We start from the raw sequence: 22,053 nt of genomic DNA, 5'->3' as shown, positions 1-22,053 counted from the left end.
CACACACCTACAATGTCCATACACCTGCACCATTCACACAAAAGCACTATCTATACACCTGCACCACTCAAAACATGCACAGTCTATACACCTGCACCATTCACACACATGCACTGTCCACACACCTGCACCATTCACACACATGCACTGTCCACACACCTGCACCATTCACACACATGCACTGTCCACACACCTGCACCATTCACACACATGCACTGTCCACACACCTGCACCATTCACACACATGCACTGTTCATACAACTGCACCATTCACACACATGCACTGTCCACACACCTGCACCATTCACACACATGCACTGTCCACACACCTGCACCATTCACACACATGCACTGTTCATACAACTGCACCATTCACACACATGCACTGTCCACACACCTGCACCATTCACACACATGCACTGTCCACACACTTGCACTCTCCAGTATTAGCCAGGTATGGCTACTGAGTGCTTGTAATAGGGAATATCCAAGTTTCAGCACTTGAAATATACTAAAAAATGTAAAAAACAGACCAAATTTTGAAGCTATAGTACTTATTCTGAATGTAAAATATCCCATGACTAACTTTTATATTAATTACACATTAAAATAGTAATATAGATATATTGACTTTAATAAAATGTTTTATTAAAATAAATGTCACCTGTTTCTTTTTACTTCCCTTTTTTTTTTTTTTTTTTTTTTTTTTTGAGATGGAGCCTCACTCTGTTGCCCAGGCTGGAGTGCAGTGGTGTGATCTTGGCTTGCTGCAACCTCCACCTCCCAAGTTCAAGCAATTCTCCTGCCTCAGCCTCCTGAGTAGCTAGGATTACAGGCACACAGCACGGCACCTGGCTAATTTTTGTATTTGTAGTAGAGACGGGGTTTCACCATGTTGCTCAGGCTGGTCTCAAACTCCTGACCTCGTGATCTGCCTGCCTCGGCCTCCCAAAGTGCTGGGATTACAGGTGTGAGCCACCACGCCTGGCCTCTTTTTACTTCTTAAAAGTAACCCCTAGGTCATTTAAAATTACATATGCGGCTTGCATCATGTTTATATTACACTACTCTACACACTGAAATGCACCTGTAAATTTCAGTCAATTAGTATGTGGCCCTGAAGAAGCCATACCACAAAACAAGAAGAAACCTCTGAGACCAAACAGGCACAATTATACTTTTTGAAAATGCTTATAAAATTATCTTGCATGAACAAAATAAATCTATTCATCATTCAGTTAGCAATGTTCTAAATTAAGAAATTAATTAACCATTATTGAGAATCTACTATGCGCCATACACTATGTTGGAGAATGGGACAACTGTGAACAAATCAGACCCAGCCACTGCCTTCGTGTAAAGTCAAGTAATCAAGAGAGCACACTTGGGAGCCTGACAACTTGGGTCCAAATTCTGACTCCATCCCTTACCAGCCATGTGATCTGGAACAAGTTAAAACAGCCTTAGTTTTCTTACATATAAAACAGGAATTTTATCTGGCAAAGATGCTGCAAGAATTAAATTAGTAAAAGGCAAATAGAAGCATACCATATTAGTCACCTAGTGCTGTATAACTTAGCAGCTTAAAACAACATGCATTTATAAGCTCACTGATTCTTTGGATCAGGGATGGAGGCAGAGCTTCCCTAGGTCCTCTGCTCTAGGCTCTCTCACCAAGCTTCAATCAAGGTGTTAGACAGGGCTGGGGCCTCAACTGAAGGCTTACTGGGGAAGGACTGACTTCCAGGTTCACTAAAAGATGATTGTCATCATCTTTTGGGATGTTGAACTGAAGGCTTTAGTTTCTAGCTGGCTGCTGCTTGCTTGGGCATCTCCAACCTGGCACCAGGTTTTATCAAAGCCAGCAAAAGAGAAAGTCTGCTGTTAGGACAGCTAAAAAGCCCTGCCTTCATGGAGCTTACATTTGAGCTGGCTGTATGGCAGAGGGTATTGGGAGGTTGGTGGAAGAGAGACAGGTGGTAGCAATAGAAACAAGTAATTGCTCAATCTAAATTCCATTAAGGTTACACCCCCAAATTATAGAATGTTCATTCTAAAATGCCAATCTCATCATGGCCCTCTTTTTTATTAAATATGCTCCAATTGGTAGGTTCATTGCTTTAAAGATGAAGACAAAATTTCTTAGTTTTCACTATAACCTACTGTTCCAAGCTGTGTCTCCAGTGTATCTACCATAGCAGTAGTTGAATGGTTACAGAGAGTAGCTACTCTGAAAATGATTTTTTAAAGTGTCTTAGATTTTCCATCTTTTGCCTTTTATTCTTCCACTTGTGTCCATATCTTAACATTAAACTATATTCTATTGAAAGGAGCATCTCAGTGATGTTCCAGCAAAACTGGAATTAATAGTCCTGAACCCTTGAAGATGATAATATTGGTACCAACATCTTCTTGAAGGCCCTTTCTATCATTATATCATCATTATCATAAATACTGATATAAGGCTGATTTTTATTATAATAAAACAAGATTGAAGGCCAAGGCAGAAAGATCACTTGAGACCAGGAATTTGAGACCAGCTTGGACAACATACTGAGACCCTGTCTCTACAAAAAAAAAAAAAAAAAAGATGGAATATTCTGACCCTTTACCTGAGTCAAGGAGGTGGGACCAAGTAGAATTGCTTAGAAGCAAACCATAATATAAACTTCTTTGATTTACTCCCAGCGCATTCTGTGCTGGAGATCTACGGGTGGAAGCAAAGAATTTTTAAAAAATCAAAATAGTTTTTCCTACGAAAAACTTGGTGGGAATTCCAACAGAAGTAGTCAATAGACAGATGCTATCCAGTGAAATGAGAGTCTCAGGTGAACTGGAGACCGGTACATGTAGAATCAAAGAGCCTTAGAGTCGGAAAGATATCAGAGATGACGCAGTGAAGCCCCCAGCCAGAGACAGAGTCCCTTCAATGTCACACCAGTCCTGCAACTTCTTTTACTTCCACCCTTCTAATTATAGAGAACTGGCTCTTTTACAAGGCTGACATTTTCATCATTAGAACCCAGCTGTTATCTGCACTCTTCTTTATTTTAAGGTATTTCCCCGGAATTACTGCACATTAAAAATTTTGACATTTTAGGCTACAGAAATTTTGATTGAATCCTCTTGCTGTACAACAGCCCCCACAACACTTGCTCTCAGGAGTCTCACCTATCTTAAAATTCCTCTCTTTGTCATACTTCTCTTCAGATGTTTCCAACATGCACCGCCGCTGAAGTTTTTTTGTTCCAGTCATCTTCTGTAGGATGAAGAGTAAGTTCTCAGAGTGCCAAGATGGCAAAGCAATGCTTAACACATCGTCTGACTAATGAAGAATAATTAGAACATTTATTTTCCATGAACTATTTTTCTATTATTGTAGCTTAATATCATGCTAACTTTTTAAGCAACCATTTCACACCCTTGGTGCCCATTAAAAGTTTTTAGTCAATTACAATCCTTAAATTTTTTTTTCTCATGAAGTGTTGCCAAGGTAGATGTTTCCCAACCTGCATGTGTACTAGTGTGTGTGTTAATCTCAGACCTCTCTGTGATCACGGGAAAATCGCTAGCCATAAACCTCACGTTATTAAACCATAAAATGAACCTAATAATGTTAGAACCACAAGTGAGGTGCTGTAGAAAGTACCATGTCTGGTAGATAAGTGCTCCTCTTATAAAGAACAGGCTATTTATAACCACTATCTTGTCAAAAGACCATAGGTGACCAGGCTAATTACCTTTCCAAAAACTAATTTTTAATCCACAGCCTTCCCTTCTCCTTACTCTACTAGAATCCCTGCTTCCAACAATTAAACACCCATCGAGTTAATTTTCTTTCCTCTCACACAGGTTGATTGAGCTCTTGACTTTCTTTCTTTCTTTCCTTCTTTTTTTTTTTTTTTTTTTTTTATTGTTTTTGAACAGCCGGTCAGGTCAAGAAACCCAACCCCTCTCCACCAACCGGAGCCCCGCCCCCTGCCCCTGGCTGGCCCGGAGAGTTGAAGGCCAAAGACGGCGAGGAGGGCGCTCGCTGCTGTGCTCCCGGCCAAAGCGCAGGCTCGGCCTGCCTTATCCAGTGGGACGGCAAAGGGTCACTCTAAAAATTGCTGCAGTCGGGTCTTGTCAGGTGGCTGCTGGTGGCTCCCCACTGGATTTTCCTTCTCCCTCTCTCTGTCTCCACAGATCCCTTCCCAAGAGGAGTCTCCTGCTAAAACTTCATCATCTCCAGTTGACCTGCCACTTCACCCAAGAAGGGTAAGGAGCTGGGACCAGAGTCTCCAATTCCTGCCTTCTAGATCCTGGGGTGTGTGTGGATGTGTGGGTGGGAGACGGTGGGCTGAGTGTTTGTGGTTGTAGAGCTATTTTACTGAAGGGAGTCTACAGCTGGGTCAGGTGGTTCATGTCCCTAATCTGAAGTTGGGAGACAGAAAACATTTTTTTGAAATCTGAGAAATGTAGTGTGTTAGGAGAATGTCACAGTAACAGAAATGCATGACAGCGATGCGCTATAAACGTAAAACCACCTGTAATTTCTAACAAAAATTCTAAATCTCTAAAGCTTAAGATATATTTTTCTTTCACTACTTTATAGAGAAGGAGGAGAGAAAATTCTTAGGCTTTGTTCACAAAGTTTAGAATTCTATCTTTATTTTTATCAAGAATCATTTTAACATTTGGTATTGATCAGTTTGGATAAAATGTTACCAGTTTTAACTAAATCTGTAGCACAGATATCGGACAACTCTGAATTCCCAGAAATATAACCTGTTGACAAAATGGAAATATCCTTTCTGGAAAAAAAGAAATTGTTGTTTGGCTAAAAAATAGGTATTTGTCTTAAATGTGCACATGTCATTATGCTGACATATATTTTATATTTAAAATCATGTTGGAAGTGTAATGGTAAAGTGAAAACCACCCCCCACCCCCGTCACCCCGAAGCTGGACTTAAAATGGCAAGCGACAGAAGCCAGGAGGGTTTCTATTCCTGGAGGTAGGGCTGATGAGCCCCGACAGATGCAGTGATAGGAATGTGGCCAGGACAGGGAGCAGGAGCAGCTGATTCGCCCCTTTGACAAAAAGACATTCTGGGATCCCAGTTCATACTGGCATGAGAGTGACAGTGACACTTTAGCACACATGGCTTTTCAGCTTGCCCTGTTGTGGACGCTCTCCCAGGAAGCATGGGTGCAGGGCAGTGGGAAGGAAAATGTTCTTAAATATAAAGTAACAACTCTTTTCTGTAACCTATTCTGGGGGCCTTCCTCTGGGATCAGTTGGGGCCGGGAAGAATTTAAGTGCCATGCTTTCACATGGACTTGCCCACTTACAGACAAGGGTCCAATTACGTGCCAGAGCTTGGCAGCATTATTCTCAGTCCAGTCATTTTGGATCTATTTCGGATTATGGATCTCATGAAAATGCAGAGCCCGCTATGTGGAAAGTACACATAAACATATGCACACAGTATGTTTCAGACTATCCCACAGGACTCATGGACTCACCTGATACCCAACCCAGATCAGGAATGCCAGGTACAAGTCAGATCATCCAACTACATTTAAATTTCAGGTAAGCTACACATCAACTTTTAGTATAAGTATGTCTCCAACACTGCCTGGGACATACCTATACTAAAATATGATTCATAGTTTCTCTGAAATTCACATGTAACTTGACATCTTGTATTTTTATTTGCTAAATCTAGCTGTTCAGACCCAGACATATAGATCCCATGTAAAGAAACCTTGTCTCAGTCAGTTCATCCCTATCTGATAAAGAGTAGATTCTAGAGATATGGAAGGCCATATTAAAGGGACATTTGATGTAGGAACAGATTTTGACAATTCTGACAGCGAAAGTCAGCTGTGTATTCATAACTCTCTGCAAAATTATAGAAGCAAAAGTAATGCATCTCCTTGTTTGACAGATGATTAAACTGAAATCCTGATGGGTTGGACGTTCTGACATAGGTCTATCAAGCGGTTAGAGCAGAATGAACACCAAAACCCATTTTCAGTTCTATGATGATTAAAAACTCAATTTCTAACCTCCTCTCCCTCCAACACACAAAATACTAGGAAAGAAAAAGAGCCATTTTACTAAAGTTTTCAACAAAACCCAAACAAAAACTTTTGTACTGTGTCCTTGCATCCTATATCCAGCCTTAGAGAATAGAATTGTAGTTAACTTTGGGCATAGAGTCTGTATTTTTTATAGAGAAAGTTAGGCACAGCCTCTAGCTAAGTGGAACCATATGAAATTGAAAGTATTTGCTTTTAAACAAAAAATGATAATTTCATATTCAATCTGATACTTGTAAAGGAAGTGCTTGATTATCTGATAAACAAAGTCATGCAAGCCCTCCTTGTCCCTATTTATTTGGCTTACCTAACCTATTGGATTTTCACGTTCTTACTACCCTTGATAGGATAAAGAAATCCACAGGATCGATGTGTCCCCAAACAAATTTATTTTACATTCAAAAAGGTAACTCTTTTATTCCAGTATTTGGAACCAGAACAAACCATTTCATGTTCTCCGTAACAAAATTTTAATTTTATAGACACCAGCTGTACCTTGCACTGTCTCTATCCTCCCATGGTAGAAAAAGCTAACTTTTAACCTACTACAGTTTTTATTCTACCCTGGATTTAAAGAAGACAATATAGGGGGCCAGGGTTTCCATGGGTTTGAATTTTTGCCCCAGCACACACTGCACACTTACTTATGTGATCTTGGACAAATCTTTTTTACTCTTTCTGATTCTTAATTTCTTCATTTGTAAAATGAACATAATATAACCTAACTTTTAGGATATCTGTAATATTTAAATTTTAAAACTAAAATTATGTAAAGTACTTAACATACTTTACAGGGCCCAGCATGTAGTATACTCTCAATTAATAAACACTAGCTATATAGCTGTTTTTTTAAGGTGAAAATGGAGTTATCAATTTACATTAAATACATAACACAGATTCCTGCTTGATGATGTATATTTAAGAATTAATATACGTAAATTTGGCAAATAGAAAAGATGATGAAAAATGTGATGATTTACGTAATTCTGCCCAGCTGCTTATCAGGTGTTGAATACATGGCACTAGAAATGGCCCAAGAGCCAGGATCTGCAGTGGGCATGGGCAGGGGAGTGTGGAATTGCCTCTCTGTTACCCTTCTGCCCAGTTTCTAATGGGCAGCTCTTCCAGGGTAGTCAAGAGGCTGTTCTACGTGATAGCAGATAGAGCAGAGGGAGAGAGACTGTGGAGTCCATAGCAAGGGAAGGTGAATTCTCTGGGCTTCCTCCACAGAATGAAAGGATAACTCCAGTAGCATAGGGACCCTTCTACAACCCTCTGCATCCTGTGCAAAGTCTTTTCTTTGACCCAAAAAGGGAAGGGACTGGCAGTGCCTCCAAATAGCTATTCATCCCATTACACAACCTCAGCTGCTGTGGCTAAACCTGCTCCTCCTTCCAGAATTCCTACTATGGTAGGAATAGTGTGAAAAGTGCAAGCCACCAACAGTCCTGGCAGAAGCTTGTAAAGTTCTTCCTCCCTTTGATCCCAAAAGGCAATGTGTTAGAGCCCCCCTTAGGTAGCCAGAGAGAACCAAGCCTGCTGTGGTTTAGGAAAAATGGAGAAACGGCCTTTACACTCTCCCAGCCACGGGCAGTTTAGCAAAGATGCATGCCTTGCCATGCAGACCATAATCCGAGTCAAAGCCCTCCCTAGGGTATAGTAATCATATCCTGGCTGATAGCCCTGGCTACCAAGCTTGGGCCCTGGCTACCCAGCTTGGGACGCCCTGAGCAGCTGACAACAAGATATTCACTCTGTTAAAAAGGAAAGAAAGAGAGAGAGCTTAAAAAAAAAAAAAAAAAAAAAAAAGAGTAAGTAAAACCCTCATCCAACTTTGCAAAGTTAAAGTATTAATTGAATCAAAAAGAATGGAATGTTTCAAAATGTATTGCTCAGCGTGTAAGTTATACTCTATATATGAACACATACATGTCACTCATTTTTGTAACACCTCTTTCTCACAGCCACATTTGACTGTCATTGTGACCCTCACTGATGATGACCTAGGAGTGCACAGTGAACATTGGTAACACTGTAGGAAAAAACAGTGAGAGTTCCTGTAGGAATTGCTCTGACTACATGTTCACATGTGACCTGGTTACTGGATAATATGTTTTTAAAAATACTCAATTTTTTTCCAGTCATCTATTAGCCCATATCATCAGCCTCAAAGCCCAGCACTATGACCAAATTAGTAAATGGAAGTGAATTAAATTGTTCCACTTTCCTTTCCTGTGCATATATATTACTTTGCTGGCCTTTTATGACTTCTTTCCTTGAAGATTGCCCTTGCTCTTAACTTAAACATGATTGTGGAAAAATCCTGGTTCATCAAGTGGTGTGCTGCGTGTTTAGGCAGGTGTGTGTTTGTTTGCACCCAGTGTGACATGCCTTGTGTCTGTACCCAGAAAGGCTCCAATGTGAGGGGCCTGGAGAGTTTGTTGAAGCCTTTCCTGTATGCCCCATGAGAACTTAGCCTCTGATTTCTGATCCCGCATAAAGAGGGAGCTAGTCTTTTCTGTAACAGGGCCTGCAGCACAAGATGCAGCTTATTAATTATTAGTTGACCACGGTTCTCCTCAAGTTGAGAAAAGCAGTGGCTTTGGGAGATGCAGGAGCAGGGCCACAGGCAGAGCATTTGTTAGGACATAGGAACAAATGAACAACTCTGCAGCCCTGAAGTCAACATCAGAGCTTTGCTCAGCTTCAAAGCAATGATCCTGATCCTCTGGTTCCTCTGAAGGATCTGCAGCAGTGTCCTTATTGGAGGAGCGTGGCACAGAGTGAGAACACTTGGGTGGGTGGGTGGACAACCTTACCTATGTGTTACAGACCCGGCAATGAGATATCATGGTAGCTCTAAAGAAAGACTGAATTTATGAGTATAGATAGGAAAATCTGGCCACAAGAAAGTTGCTTGCAGGCTTTGATTTCAACGGTTTCTTTTCTTGAGACAAAGTCTCACTTTGTTGCCCAGGCTAGAGTGCAGTGGTGCAATATTGGCTCACTACAACCTCTGTTGTCTCCCAGGTTCAAGTGATTCTCTTGCCTCAGCCTCCCGAGTAGCTGGGATTACAGGCGCACATCACCAGGTCCAGCTAGTTTTTGTATTTTTGGTAGAGACAGGGTTTCGCCATGTTGGCCAGGCTGGTCTTGAACTCCTGGCCTCAGATGATTCACCCACCTCGGCCTCCCAAAGTGCTGGGATTACAGGAGTGGGCCATGGCACCCAGCCTGACTTCAAGTTTCTTAAATGGTCTACTGCCTGTTCCTCTCCTTCTCCCCACTTTGGAGAAAGCTAAATAAGCCAGTTACCTCTAAAAAGTGATTTCACAGGCTCTAAAAGACTTCTTTTAATTAAAAAAAATATATAAATACATATGTGTGTGCATGTGTGTATCTATCTATACGTTTTCAGTAACGTTATAGATTACCTGAACAACATTATCAATTGCCCTGATTATAATGTTCTATTTATAGATGTTCTATTTATAGAACATTATACCCAACAATTGCAGAATACAAATTCTCTTGAAATGTATGTGGTATATTCAGCAAGTCAGTACAGATATATGAATATATGTATTCTACAAAGGCTACTCTGATAGAAATTTGTATGTGAGTCATAGAAGGACACTTATTTACAAAACAAAAACCATGCATATCTGGGAAAAAGAGTAGATCTGCCCATTAACTGGTTAGCTTTGGTTCATTTGTCAGACTAGCTAATGTATTACCCAGAGGGGTCTTAGAGAAATAGGACAAGGGCAAGAGAATATAAAGAAAAAGAAGGGCATGGACGTTCCCGTGAGTGGAACAGGCCAGGGCTGGGTCAACAATGGGAACACCAGGAGTAGCATGAAGGTCAGGCAATGGAGGAAAGAGAAGCCATCAATAGGAAGTAAGAGAAAGAAAATGGAGAGAGAGAGAGAGCTTTTACTGATTTCACTATTTCATCTAGCCTCAAGTTGCGCTCTCTCTTCCTGGAGATTTCTTAGTCCTTCCGGACTGCATATGAATTTATCAGGTTCAAGCCTTCTTAGCATCCAACCTCCTATATGTATTGACCGAACATTACGTGCCCAACTATCTCCCTCATGACCTCAGCCATCTCTGAATGCATGTGACAGGCTGAGTCACGCCTCCCTGCTTCAACTTGAAACATTTCCTCTACTTCTAATAACCTTCTCCCTCCTACACATGCTGCTCTTTAAAACCCTTCAGTTACCAAGACCCAACAAGATTTGTGTTATCTGCAAAACCTCCCATTCTAACACCACCCCACCACAATAGTCCTTTTTATTTGAATCCTTAAATCCAGATACACAATCTGTTCCATGTACTCTGTTGTTTTGCTCATCTAACCTATAACCAAATGCTCCAAGTTTTCTGAACTTTTGGAGTTAGCCCGACCTATCAAAATGAAAAACTATTTCTCAGGTTGTGTATTTGTATGTATTCCCTTTCTCTCCCTGGCGTTTTTAAAAAATCTCATAGAAATATTTACATGTTCCAGAACTCTTCCCTTGGTTGCTGTTTGCCACTTCTTTTCTGAGTCACTATGTGACTGTCCCATATTGCCTCCTGCTCCTCATGACTGCTTGTCCATGATGTGGTGGCTTTCTCTGATTCACTTCACTCTAAAGCTTAAACAGGCTCCTTTCTTTATTCCCAAAGACAACTAACAAAGGCTATTGCTTGCCATGAAAATGGTTCAAATTTTTTTGAACATTCATTTTTTGTCAAGTACTCTGCAAAATGCTGTTACAGACATTTCCTCATTAGGCTTTCATTGACAACCCTAGAGGTAGGCACTATTATTATCTTCTCTTAAGAATTAAGTCAATGGACACTGTAAGAGGCTACGTAATCTATCAGGCTAGGTAATCTATCAAAAGTCACATGGCAGATAAGTAGTAAAATTGGTATTTATGTTATATTTTCATTGTCATTCTATTTGAAATATTATCAAAATTTCTCCTGTGATTTCTTTTTTGACTCATGGATAATATAAAAGGAAATTGTTTAATTTTCAAATATTGAAAATTAAATGGTTTTCCTAGACAACTTATTGTTATTAATTTCTAATTTAATTCCATTTGGATCAGAAAGTATGCTAAAATATTAAGATCTCTCTGTAAATACTATGTGTATATCAAACAAATTGAAATAGCCAAACAGCTACTGCCCTGAGCTTCTCTGAGTCCCTCCCACCCTGCCACCCTCTCCTGGGTCTATTATCCAGTAACTGAAGAATTACACAGTGTACCCTAGGGAGTCACTGGGACCCAGGTCCAGCACTGTGGCCTGAATCCATTCTGGTTAGTAGATGTCCTGTTTTATCAGTAATTAATATTTTAAATATGACCCTTACATGCTACTTATGAAACAACATCTTAATGATTAATAACAGAATATTTCGCATTTCAGTTTGAGGCACTCAGATTACTCCTCAGACTCAGGATTTCCTCTAAACAATGAGCATTTACAAATTCTGTATCTACGTGAATAAAAAAAAATGGACCACAGGAGTTCTTCCAGGAACACAGACAGGACTTTTCCCCCAAAATTTACTCTGCTATGCTTACCTAGCTCCTTATTAATATTTTACATTCGCCATGTCTTGTCTCTCTAATATAAGTTACATCTTGTACTGCTCCATCGTTCCCAGCACTGTGCTGCCCACACCAAGATGGATATCTGATAACCGCTTGCTGACAAATATGCAAAAGTTTCTCCCAGAAAAGCCAACAAGGAGACACTCAACACATACATTAATACATTTGAGCATTAAAATGATAGTGGGTTCATAATCTCTTTTCACAAGGTAAGGACGCATTTTGCATTGTTTGCAAAAAAAGAATGAAGGATATATGTGCTATAGTCTTGTAAAAAATATAAATGTGAATATGATAACTGGAGCTTAAAGAAGAAAACAAAAGCCCTGGAAAAGAAATAGACCATCTCTATTTTCTGCCTACCTGCTGCTCTTCTTCTGCATGGATAGGAACAGAAGCAAATACAATAGAAGGGCTACAAAATTACTTTAACACATACACCACCCATCAAATTGATAACCCTTCAAGGAGAGCCAAAGCTGAGTTTTACCCCTCAGGATAAAATTACAGTGGGATTTAAAACACACACCACCCCTCCCCTCCCACATACACACACACAACAAAAACAAAAAATTGTAAACCACCAAAATACATAAATGCTTATCAACAGGATAATAGTTGAACAATGTATGATATACCCTTACTATGTGTAACTATGCACCGATTTTACGGAATGAGGTGGATTTATACATATACTGCTATGGAAAGATGTACATGAGTTACTGCTAGTGAAAAGAGAAAATTGTTGAATAATTAGCATAAACCTGTTTTGATATAAGTTTTCCATAGTGTTATGTTGGAGCTGGCTTACACTGGCTCACAAGAGCTGATTGTTGAATTTTCAGAAATTTGGCAAGCTGATTGTTAAGCAGTTGATAGCTTGAAATCAGCCATGATGAGTATATTTGCACCAAAGAAATCATCAGATTAGGCTGGCCAACGCGGCTCATGCCTGTAATCCTAGCACTTTGGGAGGCCAAGACAGGTGGATTGCTTGAGCCCAGGAGTTTGAGATCAGCCTGGGCAACACGGTGAAACTCATTCTCTTTAAAAAAAAAAAAAAAATACAAAAAAACATAGGCAGGCATAGTGGCATGCACCTGTAGCCCTAGCTATTCAGGAGGCTGAGGTGGGAGGGCTGCTTGAGTCCTGGAAGTCAAGGCTGCAGTAAGCCAAAATCACACCACTGCACTCTAGCCTGGGTGATAGAATGAGACCCTATCTCAAAAAACAAAAGGTTAAAAATACTTGTTTTCCCAGTCTGTTGCTTGCCTTTTAAAGAGTCAGTTTTGTTTCATGTTTTTATTTTTCTATATTCTGATATTTCAGTCTTTCCTTTTATGGCTTCTGGATTTTGTGTCAGCTGAGAAGGGCCTTCCCTACCCTAAGATGTAAAAAAAAACCAAAAACAAAAACAAGATCCCTAGCTTGTTCTGACTGATGTAAGTTTGTGTATGTGTATATGTTACTTAGATATTTAATTCATCTGGAAGTTATTTTAGTGAATATATAGAGTAGGAAATCAGTTGACCTAATGCTATCATTACAAGTTCTTGCCCATTGATTTTTAAATGCCACATTTATCCTAATATATATACTCACACACATACACTATATAAATATATAAATATGCACACACATATATGCTGTATATATCTATACACACATACACACATATACGGGTTTCTACCCTTTATTTTGTTCTGGTGAGTTTATAGGTTTCGACCTCTTATCTTATTCCACTGAATTTCTTTTTATTCCTGATCCAAAATTTTTAGTTCCTCTAATTTTTTACATCTGGTAGGAATTCCTTTATTTTTAAACAATATTCCTAGATGTTATTTTATACTCACTCCCTCAGTTAAACTCTGAAATCATTTTATTAATTTCCAAAAAGAAAAAATATCTTATAGAGGTAGCAATTAAAATTTCACTGAATTGACATCCATCTCTTCATATGGGACTGTAGAGTCCCTCTCTGTTAAATCCTCTGGCAAAATCTGATAGTACTTATCACACGTGTCTCACTAAATTCGAGTCAAGTATGTATATCTCTTAAAATACAACAGGTTTCATTGCTACTGCAAATAAAATAATCTTTCAATAATATTTTCTATATTTCGTATCGATTCCTCAATTTTAGTATTTTACTGAGGAAAATCTTCGGAGTGTTTATAATTCACTTTTTCATGAGAGTAAACTAAACCCTTTAAATGATAATTAACTACTATTCTACTATATAGCTCAATCAGAAAATGTTGGCTGGGTACAGTGGCTCACATCTGTAATCTCAACACTTTGGGAGGTGGAGGCGGGCAGATCACTTGAGGCCAGGAGTTCGAGACCAGCCTGGCCAACATGGTGAAAACCCATGTCTACTAAAAATACAAAAATTACCTGGGCATGGTGGTACACACCAGTAGTCCCAGCTACTTGGGAGGCTGAGGCAGAAGAATCGCTTGAACCCGAGAGGCAGAGGTTGCAGTGAGCCGAGATCATGCCACTGCACTCCAGCCTGGCCAACAGAGAGAGGCTCTGTCTCAAAAAGAAAAAAAAGAAAAAGAAAAAGAATAGAAAAGGAAAAAGAAAAAGAAAGAAAGAAAATGTGGTCACTTTTTCTGTATAATTACTTGGCAATACAGTTATGGAGAGATTTCATTTGATAACATAAATCTTCCTAGAATTGTCTTCAATGCTTCATGCTGAAGTAACCTATCTGTAAAACGTACATCTAGTTTAATATGTCTTTAAATCTATTTTTTAAAATTAATCTATTTTATGCCATGAAAACTATTATCTCATGAAAAGGTTTCTCAGTGTAGTATTTCAAAGTCTAAAGCACAATTAAAATAAAACTATGCCTTTTTTTTTTCTTTTTTTAGCAAACTCTTGCCTGTGACAGTGTATTTGCCAACATGGCACCCAAAAAGAAGATTGTCAAAAAGAACAAAGGAGATATCAATGAGATGACTATAATCGTAGAAGATAGCCCCCTAAACAAACTGAATGCTTTGAATGGGCTCCTAGAGGGAGGCAATGGCCTTAGCTGCATTTCTTCTGAACTAACAGATGCTTCTTATGGCCCCAACCTCTTGGAAGGTTTAAGTAAAATGCGGCAGGAGAACTTCCTATGTGACTTAGTCATTGGTACCAAAACCAAATCCTTTGATGTTCATAAGTCAGTGATGGCTTCATGCAGTGAGTATTTTTACAACATCCTGAAAAAAGACCCATCAACTCAGAGGGTGGATCTCAATGATATCTCACCACTAGGCCTGGCCACTGTCATTGCTTATGCCTACACTGGAAAGCTCACTCTCTCCTTGTATACAATAGGAAGCATTATTTCTGCCGCTGTTTATCTTCAGATCCATACTCTTGTAAAGATGTGCAGTGATTTTCTGATACGGGAGATGAGCGTTGAGAACTGCATGTATGTTGTTAATATTGCTGAAACATACTCCCTAAAAAATGCAAAAGCAGCAGCCCAGAAATTTATTCGGGATAACTTCCTTGAATTTGCAGAATCGGATCAGTTTATGAAACTTACATTTGAACAAATTAATGAACTTCTTATAGATGATGACTTACAGTTGCCTTCTGAGATAGTAGCATTCCAGATTGCAATGAAATGGTTAGAATTTGACCAAAAGAGAGTAAAATACGCTGCAGATCTTTTGAGCAATATTCGCTTTGGTACCATCTCTGCACAAGACCTGGTCAATTATGTTCAATCCGTCCCAAGAATGATGCAAGATGCTGATTGTCACAAACTTCTCGTAGATGCTATGAACTACCACTTGCTTCCATATCATCAAAACACATTACAATCTAGGCGAACAAGAATCCGAGGCGGCTGCCGAGTCCTCGTCACCGTTGGGGGACGCCCAGGCCTTACTGAGAAGTCCCTTAGCAGAGACATTTTGTATAGAGACCCTGAAAATGGGTGGAGCAAGCTTACAGAAATGCCAGCCAAAAGTTTTAATCAGTGTGTGGCTGTGATGGATGGATTTCTTTATGTAGCCGGTGGTGAAGACCAGAATGATGCAAGAAATCAAGCCAAGCATGCAGTCAGCAATTTCTGCAGGTACTTGATCTTTTATTAGGAACTGAAATGGTTCAATATTATAGGGAAATAGCCCTAACATAGAAGTAAATTAATCTTGCTTATTAGCTTAGTCCATTGGCTTAGTAAATCAAAAATAATAGTAATGCCACCTTACGTATGTTCAGCACTTTATATTACATAAAGTGCATTCATATATATTTTGCACTATAGATTCCTGAAGCAAGCCTGTGAGGTGGGCGGGGAAGATATAATTATTCTGATTTTACATATGAGAAACCTGATACCCAGAGAAGTTATAACACCAGTAAGCGGCAATTCACATTTACTCATTTCTAGTTGGGTACTCTTCACAATATACTGATTTTTGATAGAAATTAGGTACAAATTTAGTTTTTAACACTAAGTAGTAAAAAAGAATAGAATAAAACAAAATTTATTTTAAGTGACTACTACTGACAACTGTCAAATTCATAATTGGCAAATAGAATGAGGTCACTAAAACTGTGGCAGCTAATTCTTTTGAAATACTTATTTGAAAACCGGATAACAGAAAATGTGTCAATATTGTTGACACATATAGAAAAGGTTAAAAGAGTAAAACACATCCTTCAGAAAAATGGAATTCAAATGCCATATTATTTTATATATTTATGATTAAAAATTAAACTTCCATTTATATGAAATGTTCAGAAAATTATGCTTATATCATGGTAGTAGTATGAAGTCAAACATAACTAATGAGCAAGATCTGAAAATTTGTGTAGCATTTCATGAAAAATATTCTTTATTATTCCATTATGTGTGTATGCATTGAAAAGAACACAATTAACTGATTTTCAGTGTTTAATTTGTAACTATAGTTAAGTTTAATTTGGGAGTTACATGGGACAAAGACGAACATCAGAGTGAAGGAGTGAGTTCTGTATTTACAATATGTCTGAACTATGTCAACAGGAAAGCATCAGTTCACTATGCTTATTTTCCTCCTGCTGAAAAGACACCTATTAGTACTCAAGTCGCTTTTTGAGGTATTGATTTCAGTGCTTATACATGGATAGTTCCAAGCACTGAAAAAAAATATATATATTTATCCTTAAACTAAAAAGTCTTCTCTACCAATAAGTGCTGGAAAATAGAAAAGTATCCAAAGTTAAGCCTTTGATGATACTTTTAGACATGAGTTCCATTGCTCTCAGTCTAACAGACAGGAGAAGACTTTGTTGAGTGGCTTGGGCTTTACTGTCGCAATGGCCAAGAGAGGTGTAGAAATAAGGGTTTTGCGAGAAATGGAGAAATCCAATCAGTCAATTCGTATCTTAAACAGTGAGAGGGAGCTGGGAATGGCTGGCATCTGAAGATATGCAGAATTGACTTTAATATGGCGTTGCCCTCCTCTGATCACCACAAATGCCCAGTCTCCCCCATGTGCACATCTCATAAATCTCGCTGTATGATAGGTATTTGAATATAGAGGAAACGGGGGCTGAAAGCTCAGTCTCTGTGGGCTCTTCTCCAAGCGGCCCCATAAAGGGAGTGCTTATAAACGGAGGAAAGGCGGGGGCGAGGGGTAGTCAATGCCTGCTTTGTCTTTAGCAAGTGTCACACATTTTTACTGGCTGAGAGAGAAACGCCAGCCTCCAGGTGAGGAGCTGGACCAGGTCCTCGCCTCCTTGCAGGGGTAGTGTCAGGCTTCCCACTATGGTTTGCGGAGTAACATGGGGTCCCCAGCTGCCGCCGACAAAGCTGTTACACCTTCTCTGTCATTTCCAGATACGATCCCCGCTTCAACACCTGGATACACCTGGCCAGCATGAACCAGAAGCGCACGCACTTCAGCCTGAGCGTGTTCAACGGGCTCCTGTATGCCGCGGGCGGCCGCAACGCAGAAGGAAGCCTGGCCTCTCTGGAGTGCTACGTGCCCTCCACCAATCAGTGGCAGCCGAAGACGCCCCTGGAGGTGGCGCGCTGCTGCCACGCCAGCGCGGTCGCAGACGGCCGCGTGCTGGTGACCGGAGGCTACATCGCCAACGCATACTCGCGCTCTGTGTGCGCCTATGACCCGGCCAGCGACTCGTGGCAGGAGCTGCCGAGCCTGAGCACACCCAGGGGCTGGCACTGCGCAGTCACGCTGAGCGACAGAGTGTACGTGATGGGCGGCAGCCAGCTAGGGCCGCGCGGGGAGCGCGTGGACGTGCTCACCGTGGAATGCTACAGCCCCGCGACCGGTCAGTGGAGCTACGCGGCGCCGCTGCAGGTGGGAGTGAGCACCGCGGGCGTCTCGGCGTTGCACGGCCGCGCCTACCTGGTCGGGGGCTGGAACGAGGGCGAGAAGAAGTACAAGAAGTGCATCCAGTGCTTCAGCCCCGAGCTCAACGAGTGGACGGAGGACGACGAGCTACCCGAGGCCACCGTCGGCGTGTCCTGCTGCACCCTCTCGATGCCCAACAACGTGACTCGGGAATCCCGGGCCAGTTCGGTATCTTCTGTGCCAGTCAGTATCTGAGCCCAGGTAGATGCAGGGACGCAGAAAGAATACGTTATTTATTCATAGAGCCACGTGGTTAACCTCTGAGTTCGCGAAAAGGAAAATATTTAACATTTACTACACTGATTGTATTGTAAAATATGTCGAGGCACATGTCCTGATGGCTTTAAATTCCTGGTACGGCATAATCTACCTCTGCCTTTTTTTTTTTTTTTTTTTTAATCAAAATACAGGGCTATGGCCAACAAAAGAAACAATTTATTTCAGCGGCCACTGGGTGGCAGACGGAATTCGTTATAGGCACTGTTCCAAGGCGGCCTGTTTCCTAAATGTATAGCGGTTACACCCACATTTGAGATTTTTTTCCTCTACACTTTAGTACACTTGAGGTTTATGTAAGTGATTTCATATTCAAAAGTTTATTTTCCTCTCTCTCTTTTTTCTTTAGGAAGTTGAAGATATTCATATAGATTTTATTTAAAAATGGAAATTGTCGATCTACGTAAAGACTTAAGATTTAATTCTCTATTTCAACGCAATTTTTCCCCCAAATGTGATTGAGTAAAGGATTTTGAAAGATATCCCATGACAACGTAATAAAGCTTAAAACAAGATCTGACCGAAAAGGAATAGGGATTCCACCCAGGGACCGTAAAGTTGATAACCTTTGCGTTAGCGGACATTTCTCTTTTTCCATGCCTCAGGCCCCAGTTTATTCTCTACCATAAAATCCTGCTCTCAATCAAGGAATTGATTTGAGTCATTTAATTTATAGTGTAAATTTAAGTCATGTGGTTGTTTCAACTAGAAGGATTTGCATTTTATCCCTTGTCCTCTGTTAAAGAAGAATTTCACATACCCTGGGAGCCTTACCCTCGCCGTAAAAGCTACACCAACCTGGTTAAAGGCAACCTTGGCCCTAATGTACGCCCTGCAAAGATCACCAAATAAAACTATGTCCCTAAGGACCATTAGCTTGAAGCTTAGAGAGCCTGAAATTTATACAACTAATAATAATAATTTTATTTGCCCCAATCTTTTGTAAGACAAGAATGAAAGAAACATTTGGAATTTGCAGATTTGGTAGTAACTGGATGAATGGGTTCTCCTGTTGATAAATGCCATTGTTTCCCATTTCATATGGATCCTCCTGATTTCTTAAGTAAAAATCAAACACTCATCTCACATATATAAAAATATATGCTCATTCTGTCCTATTTTTATTAATCTCATCTGCTCCAAATTAGCTTTGGATTTATAATCAAAGTATATCCACTTGATAGCATTTTTCTTATATGTTTGCCAAGTTTTGGGGAAGGGAATGACTGTAGTAAATGATACATATTTTCCTTTTTTATAATTTATCACTTTATTCTTTGACAGTTTATTTGTTTTGGAGAGGAAGTGGCCTATCAATTATGGGTTATGTGCAATTGGATTTTGAAAAATAAAACAAGCTATTTAGGAATTGAACATGAGTTATATGGAAATATAATTTGGTTTTCATTCATCTCATCCTCTCCACTTTGTGTAGATAGGTTGTTGCTAGAGTTATGATATTTATTTCTAAAATATGTTATCTGAACTGTGAAAAGTGGTTCATATAGTACACTTTGTGGAACAATTTTATATCATTGCCCCTTATGAAAAGTTCAATCTCTGGGTATTTAATGATAACACTCAGGTAAGGGCTACAAATGCTGTAAATTAAGAACAAGACATTATTAATGTAAAAGCACTGGGCTGTTTCCTTATCCCACACAAAGAATCTTTTACCTTGATGTATGTGGATATGGTATATTGCCTTGGTGTATGTATATGTGTGTATACGCACACACTCATACAACTGAGAAGCCTATAGTATATGGTTAATTTTTAGAGAAAAGGTGTTTTATTGTGGACTACACATCATAAGTGGGCAAATAGATGTAATTCCTTGATGCACACTAATAGATGTGTTCCCATTGACATCTTAGAAGTATGAAAAGGAGGACCTAGGGCTTGAAATGAAATGAGAATCAATCAGTTGTAACATTACATGATGGAATAATGAGAAGAGATACTGAAACTAGAGGATTTTTCGTCTATCAAAGCTTGATAAAATAGATTGTGCAAAAACTTGGCAGTGGCTTTCTAGAGATGAAACTGGAGACATGTTAGAGCTGGATAAATCATTTTAAATTACTATTTAACTTATTTTCTGCATTGTTTATCTGAAAACTCAGAAAATCCACATATGTGAGCTTACCAGATTCTTAGGTACGTTGCTGTTCCATCTTCTGCTTCAACAGTTGGGAAAATAAAGACCAATATGAATTTGGAATGTTGGAATTTCTGACATACCACACTGGCAAGGAGTATGGAATGTAAGGGTTGATGAAAGTTTCATATCCTGGAACATCTTGCATTGCCAATTGAAAGACATAAAAGTATGCAGAATCAAAATAATGTGTGTCCCCTTTCATGTGTAAGCGAAACATATTCTTTAAACCACCTATTGAAGCAGTTGCTGCTAGAAACCTAGTTTCTCCAGATTTCCCAAGTGGAAAATATTTAGTATGTTTTTAAGCTTACATTCAATTACTCTCCAGAATCTTAGGACCCAACCATATACTTCCTTTTATTTTTTATTAAAGAAAATGACTTGTTATTTTTGTAACGTCTGAGTCCTGTGATCAAATAAAAGCATCAGTTCAATGTATCAGAGAAATTACATGTTACCCAGCAGCTAAAATAATAAAATTCAAGCTCTCTTTTTCCGAATGGGCCAGAGACCTGATGAGAATGTCTGCAGGAAGCCAAACTTTAATGTAGTTTGTCCATTTTTAGTTAGGTTCTTGGTGCCAAATTGTCATCCCTGATGCATTAGTTGCTTTCAGTGCACTGAATGAATTTTACTTTTACTTCGTATGTTGTAAGAATGGTTTTGAATAGAAGGACAGTGATGGTACAGATTTGTATAATTTTAAAAGATGATTAGATGGTAGTGAAGTGTTTGAGTGAGGAGGTATAATTGATGCCATAAGAAAGTGAGTACTGAATGGTTCTATGATTTAAGGTAGAGCAGCAGTTGTAGTAAGTGTATTTTACAAATACGCATGTAAATAGAAGTTTACCTGGAAATATGTATGTTCTGAAAGGTCAACTTTTTAATTTTATTTTTTTGATAGTTATCCTGACCAAGTGTCTTCAGAACTCATCCAAGTTACTAGGCGAAAGAAACTAAAATCACCTCATTAATTTTTTTCCGTTAGTTACAACCAAATGAATTTATGTAATCTCTGAATGAGCTAGATCCCTATTCCAGCCACTGATGAATAGGTTCTCCAGCACAAGGCAGCATTAAAAGGAATTACTTTTCAGTATTTCTTTTCATGCCAAAAAAACTACAGCATAATTTTCCAAACAGTGCTCTATTGGTAATTATGAGAATTAAACACTCTAAAATATTAAAGATTTACCCTCCAGCACATTCGTTGGGTAAAGACCATTTAATTTGCCCTCTCAGGGAATTTGAAATAAATTATTTGTCTTGGATATTCTTTAAAAACTTTTTATTTATTCAGCAAATTTTGGCAAAAAAAAATTTCATTTGCTTAAAACATTCTGGTACTATGTAAGGAACAACGAACTAAAATGTATGCAGTGTTATTTTGTAATCTCATCACTATCAATAAAGCTGCATTCAATAAGACCTTAGTCAATGACTAAATATGGGCAGTTTTGAAATATCCTTTCTCTGATGATTGGGGTGTTTGTTTTTTTTCTCTACTTAGTTTTCATGATGATTCACCT

General features: G+C 39.3%; 1 protein-coding gene across 2 annotated transcripts; it reads left to right on the top strand.

Moving 5' to 3' along the window:
• Positions 1–4,021: 4,021 nt before the first annotated feature.
• KLHL31 (kelch like family member 31) lies at positions 4,022–21,957 on the top strand. Of its 2 annotated transcripts, none has more exons than XM_007972222.3 (3): positions 4,022–4,257; positions 14,587–15,791; positions 17,544–21,957. In XM_007972222.3, the coding sequence occupies exons 2-3, from the start codon at positions 14,620–14,622 to the stop codon at positions 18,274–18,276; spliced, it is 1,905 nt and encodes a 634-aa protein (XP_007970413.1). In that variant the 5' UTR covers positions 4,022–4,257; positions 14,587–14,619; the 3' UTR covers positions 18,277–21,957. The 2 variants fall into 2 exon arrangements, with proteins under 2 accessions (XP_007970413.1, XP_072862177.1); XM_073006076.1 differs by lacking the exon at positions 4,022–4,257 and adding an exon at positions 5,192–5,574.
• The last annotated feature ends 96 nt before the right edge of the window (positions 21,958–22,053 follow it).

This window comes from Chlorocebus sabaeus, chromosome 17 (genome assembly GCF_047675955.1).
Source record: "Chlorocebus sabaeus isolate Y175 chromosome 17, mChlSab1.0.hap1, whole genome shotgun sequence".
Classification (NCBI taxonomy): domain Eukaryota; kingdom Metazoa; phylum Chordata; class Mammalia; order Primates; family Cercopithecidae; genus Chlorocebus; species Chlorocebus sabaeus.
Note: the sequence above shows the minus strand (reverse complement) of the source record. Positions and strands in the feature narration are given on the sequence as shown.